The sequence below is a fragment of the Poecilia formosa genome, unplaced genomic scaffold (assembly GCF_000485575.1).
Source record: "Poecilia formosa unplaced genomic scaffold, Poecilia_formosa-5.1.2 Scaffold864, whole genome shotgun sequence".
Taxonomy (NCBI): domain Eukaryota; kingdom Metazoa; phylum Chordata; class Actinopteri; order Cyprinodontiformes; family Poeciliidae; genus Poecilia; species Poecilia formosa.
Window position 1 is genome coordinate 78,963 of NW_006800803.1, and position 5,630 is coordinate 84,592.

At 53.5% G+C, this 5,630-nt stretch overlaps 1 protein-coding gene across 1 annotated transcript; it reads left to right on the forward strand.

Moving 5' to 3' along the window:
* Positions 1-419: 419 nt before the first annotated feature.
* On the forward strand, positions 420-5,237 carry LOC103131873 (FRAS1-related extracellular matrix protein 1-like; the record flags this gene model as incomplete). The annotated part of the gene is made up of 8 exons (XM_007543611.2): positions 420-2,344; positions 3,137-3,448; positions 3,513-3,607; positions 3,758-4,005; positions 4,101-4,300; positions 4,499-4,822; positions 4,913-5,021; positions 5,092-5,237. Coding segments are annotated over exons 2-8 (1,347 nt in total), but the record flags the coding sequence as incomplete, so codon positions are not given.
* Between the last annotated feature and the right edge of the window lie 393 nt (positions 5,238-5,630).

Below are 5,630 nucleotides of genomic sequence, written 5' to 3' on the forward strand. Positions count from 1 at the left end.
AGGATGAGCTCCTCTTTCCTCACTGCTGGGGGTGGGTGGAGGGCCAGAGCAGACCCCTCTACCCCCCCGACACACACACACACACACACACCACTGCTTTAGTCCGGCCTCAGACTGCTGGCTGTCCTGCAGGCCTCCCAGTTCTCCCATCATTCCTGGGGGGCGGTGGTGTTGGGTGGTGTTGGGTGGTGTTGGGCGGTGGGGGCGGTGTCAGTCCATCAGTCAGTGGAGGTGACGGATCAGAACCGACAGCTTTCCAGTGGGAACCTCCACAGATCACCAGTATGGGAGCTGAATGGGTGTAATGGCCTGAGAGGACATCAGTCCACAGAGCTGCTGGTTCCAACAGAACCGGGTCAGATTACAGCCCAGAACTTCACTGGACCCTCAGGCTGGTTCTGATCAGGAGATCAGAATCAGACCAGATTGGGCTCAAACAGAACCAGCTGGGAACTAGTTTGGGTCAGAATATGAATGCAGAAAATGGGATGAAATTTCCCCAGAACCAGACAGCAGAGGGTAGAAATCAGAACCACGACTGATCCTGACCTTTTGGATCATTTCCTCTTGGACTGTATTGGTGGTTCTGGTTCTGATTGTTTCCTCACAGCCAAATGATGATGATGATGTTTCCCCAGTGTTGAAGAGCTGGACTCTCCGGATCGGTAGCGCTACGTGGGCCGGTGCCATCCGGCTGAATCCGAGCCATGAGGCTGGCAGCGACCCGCTGCTTGGTTCCGCTGCCAACACGGAACCCCTGCGGTCCGACTGGAGGCTGCTCACCTGGAAACGGGCCCTCTGGGGGGGGAACGGGCCCACCAGCTGGGGCGGATGGTTCTGTTGGGATCCTGCAGATTCGGCAGCCAGAACTTCCCAAACTGAGCATCAACAAAGTAGCAGAACATCCCGCCACCGCTTCCAGGACTTCATTCTGGGTCAGTGAGGAAGAAAATTAATTTCAAGCAGCAGAGGAGTCACAACGTCAGGCTGACAGGGGCCCCGGGGCCCCGGAGCGGTGGGCAGGGGGCCAAACGCCGTGGCGAGCTCCGAAGTCACCACGGCAAAAGGGTAGCAGTCAGAACGAATCAGGCAGCGGCGCCGTTCCTGGCAGCCAAGATCCGATCAGCGTAAATCCGTCTGACAGACAACCGGGCTCCAGGTTCCGTCCAGGAGCGTGGAGAGAACGGGGGCCGGGGCTCTGGGGGCCCGAACGGTACCAAACATGGACCGTGCTGCGATTTATTTAATACAAAATAAAGATTGGTGAAATACTAAAGTTTTCAAACCCGCTTCAGTGAGAGCCCAGGATGTTTCAGTTCCCTCTGACTGGTCTGCAGCCTCAGAGTTCCAGACTGAACTGGTCAAACTGGGAGGTGATGAACCAGCTGACCTCTGGACCAGAGCCAGTTGGGGTTCTGCAGGAGACCAGGCCCTGTTACCTGGTTCAGTCCGCTGTTCGGAGGCGGTTCTGGTTCTGTTCATCTGCTCTGAAGCAGCTTTTTCTGACTGAACAAGAACACATCATTAAATGGAGTCAGAACACGATCCAGATTTATTTACCGCTTCCTGCTCCTGGTTCTTCCATTAACCGGGTCAGAAACCGGGCCGCAGCGTGCTGGGAGAGCAATCTGTCTCCTGATGAGAACAACAGACCAGAGAAGACGGACGAAGAGGAAGTCCAAACGTCTCCATGTTTGTTTTCACATTCCAGGACTGGAGAAGAACCGGACCTTGAACAAGGAGAGGTCCAGTTCTTGGTCCTTTCAGAACCCTGGCAGTAGAAATGGCGCCTCCAGCTGGTGGCATGGAGAACCTGGAGATTAGGCACCCAGCTCAGCTGGTGCCGTCTATTCACTGGAGTCCACTCATTTTCTCAACACTGTTTGATTACTGATTCTGGGATGGGGTATTTCCTGGAACTGAACTCTGGTTTCAGACATTTTTATTTCTTGTTCTGTTTTTTTTTCCTCTGGAGTCTGGATATTTCCTAGAGTCTATATTTTTATTTCCTATATTTCCTGCAGTAGTTTTCTGGTCCAGTGTATTTCCTGCAGTAGTTTTCTGGTTCAGCTGCCAGATGAGGGCGTCTCTGTCTCAGTGCAGGTCAGGACTCGTCCCTCTGAGGGACCCGAGTCATTAGTTCGCCTCCCAGGCGGACGGAGAGATGAGGCTGTGAAGCCCCGAACTTCCTGCCCCCCCTTCCTCTCTCTCTCTGCCACGGCTCTCCTTTCTCTGCCTCAGTGTGCTGAAACCAGATGTGTGGAGGTCGCAGCGAGCCGTGGAGCTGCTGAAGATCTGTGCTTCATTCTGAAGAGACGGAGCTGAACAATAGCAGCAGCTTCAGGTTTGTTCAGCTTTTTTCTCAAACTTGATCTTCTCCAGGTTCTTTGAATCTGAAACCGTCAGACCGAGTCTGTCAGCTTCGCTAGTTGATCTGGGAATCACCAAGGAATGTATCACTGCAGGATTCAGCTCCAAACTGACCTCAGAACAGCTAGATTACCTAAACATGCTCTCAGGAGGTAAAAGGTTAACTCTCTGAGCACAGATGACTGAATGCAGCATTACTGTGAAGAGAAGAAGAGCGTCTGATTAAACGGCAGAACATCCGTGATTAAAGCAGACGTAGACCTGCACAGGGATCAACATCTGATCCTGGTTCAGTCCCTCAGCCCGAGGAGCCAAGAGGTTTAGAAGATCTCCTGGTGGACTCCAGCTGAGATCAGTTCTCCAGGCCCTGCAGCCAGGCTGTTGGTCAGAGGTGGTACCATGATGGGGCTGGGATCATCTCTGATGATAAGGGTTGGTATCAGATGTTCCTGGGAATATTTCTGTATAGCTGATCTGAATTAATTTGCCTGCTGGGTCAGACATTCCTATCAGAGCCTCGGGGATCTGGCTGTTATAGAGAACCAACTCAGGATCCATGTGACCTGCAGGTCAAAGGTCAGGCTGGATTTAGCTAAAACCTGCAACTGTGTTGAACATCCTGGTCAGACTTCTGTCCAACAGCTGCAGCTGTGACTCGCTTTCCCTCAGTTGTTCCTCTTGTCCCATTCCTTGACTCGTGTTTCCTCCGAGTCATGGAGTTTGTGAATGAGTCAGAACTGAGATGTTTCCTCATGTTTTCCTCCAGGCTGCAGATAGACTCGCTGACGGTGGCGGCCATGAAGCTCTGAAGTTCCTCAGCTAAACCGGTAAACAAGACGTTCAGGGACCCATCATGGCCTCCGTCGGAGCGGTTCTGGTCCTGTTGCTCCTCCTGGTTTCGGCTAGCAGCTCCCGCTTCATGGTGAAAGTGAATCCTGGTGTGCAGGTCCTCCGAGGTCGCTCGGTGTCCATCACTGAGTCGGACTTGGAGATCCAAGTGGATCTGAGCTCCGACTGCAAGGTCGAGGTGGTACTGAACGAGCCAGTGACCCAAAGGGTGGGGAAGTTGACTCCACAGGTGAGAGTGACTGTAGCAGGTCAGGTGACTGAGCCTGTGGTTTTACTGGGTTTTTGCTCCACAGATGTTTGACTGCAGTTTCCTGAAGGATGAGGTCAGATACATTCACAATGGCAGTCCTTTGCTGGAGGAGGACTCAGTGCTGCTCCGAGTATATCAGTAGGGACACACATGGAGACGGGCCACACCCAACAGAACCAGAATTTTCCAATGTTTCTGAAACTAGAACCTGCTCTGGTCTTATTGGACCACCTTGTTTTTTCTCTGTTTGTGGTACCAGAACTCAGACTGTAAGTTTTCCTTCCTCAGGTTCACAGCTTCATACATGCAGGTGGAGACAGTGGTGCTCAGGGTCAAGGTGGTGGATGGAGGGTCCAGTGTGGCGGAGTTGGGCAGCAGTCCTCTGGTGGTTCCTCGGTTCTTTGGATTGTCCAACGCCCTCAACAGCACCGTGCTGAACATCAGGACCCAAGAGGACCTGGTCTGCACCGTCAGGCTGATGACCGCAGAAACCAAGTTCCCAACAATCGGCCGGCTGGTCAACCAGGACAACTCAGGTCTCCGGAGAGGTTCAGAACACCTGATCAGACCTGAGCTATGACCTTCATCTGGTTTTCATCTGAGCCCAACAGAACCATCTCCTCTCCTCTAGGCCGGCAGGTGGAGGAAGTCTGTCCTGGAAACAAACCGTGTCTCCACCACACCACTGAGGTCCAGTTCCTTAAAACCAGCTGCCAGAACTTCCTGAGCTCCGGACTGAGGTACCAACACCTCAGTCCTCCGTCCCCTGACACAGACTACATCCCAATCCGGGTGGAGCTGAGGGAGCAGGCAACTCGGAAGCTGCTGGAGGTACGGCAGGAAGCGGGGGGTTCGGAGGGAAACGTGGTGGTGTGGCGCGTTTATTGGCAGCGCCAACTCAGCTGATGGATCTAAACATTCTTCCATCACTCCTGACACATACAATCCCACCCATGCGTCATGCTGATTTCCACTTGCTTCTGGATGTCGTGTTCATTTTAACATGGCATCTTCTTCTGCTTCTCTCAGTCACAGGCGCTGTGGCTGCCGGTTCTGATCCAAGGCGCAGTGCAGAACCAGCCCCCCAAGCCTGGCTTCATGGCCTCTTCCATCCTGGAGGTGGACCAGTTCATCCTCACCCCGCTCAGCACTGCCACGCTGGACGCCACTGACCCCGAGACACCGCAGGACCGGCTGGTGTTTAACGTCACAGCGCCTCCTACAGAGGGGTACATCACACACCTGGAGGACCACACCAGGCCGGTCGGGTCCTTCACCTGGTTGGACCTGCATGACATGAAGGTGGCCTACCAGCCCCCCAACGGCAGCCAGAGCCTCCGCCGGAGCCTGCAGGTACCGTCCAGATCCAGACAGCACTGGTCAGTCAATAGGGCTCTGGTTCTGACCCAGTAGAACCGGTTCACACCTCTGTGTCCTCTTCAGGTGGAGTTCCAGGCAATAGACGGGTTCTTTACGAGCAGCCCGTCCATCCTGGTCCACCTGTCCATCAGGATGTCAGAAACAAACGCACCTAGAGTCTCCTGGAACATGGGTACGTTGCTTTTTACCGCCAGCATCAATAAACACAGGCTAAGATTTCTGACAGCCATTGAACGCCTCAGGTCTGGACCTGCTGGAGGGTCAGTCCCGACCAATCACCTGGGAGGAGCTGCAGGTCGTGGACAAGGACAACATCAACGCCGTTCACCTGGTGGCTGTGGATGGACCGGCGCACGGGCGCCTCAGCGTCAGAGGTGAGGGGTCAGAGGTCAGTTAGAGAGTTACCTGGGAAGAGCCCGAGTCCAGTATTATGCTTTTCCTTTTAGATCTAAGGTTTGAATGTAAAACGTTCTGTCCCTGAATCACAGTCTGATCTCAGTCCAGCGGGTCCATTTACACCTCCAGACATCAGAACCAGAACTCCTTTAACATCTCAGCAGGCACGTTTACATGGACATAACCGGAAAAACACAACAACCGGGAAATTCTGATCGGATTAAGCTCGATCAGAAACTGGTCTAGACCTGGTCAGAAACGGGTCAGAAACTGGTCACAGTACCGGGCTTGGATCAGGGTCTCTGTCTCAGGAGAGGTCAAAGGTCATGCTGGGTCTTGGTTTGAAAACTGATCCAATGAACTGATGTTTGTTTTAACCAGCCGG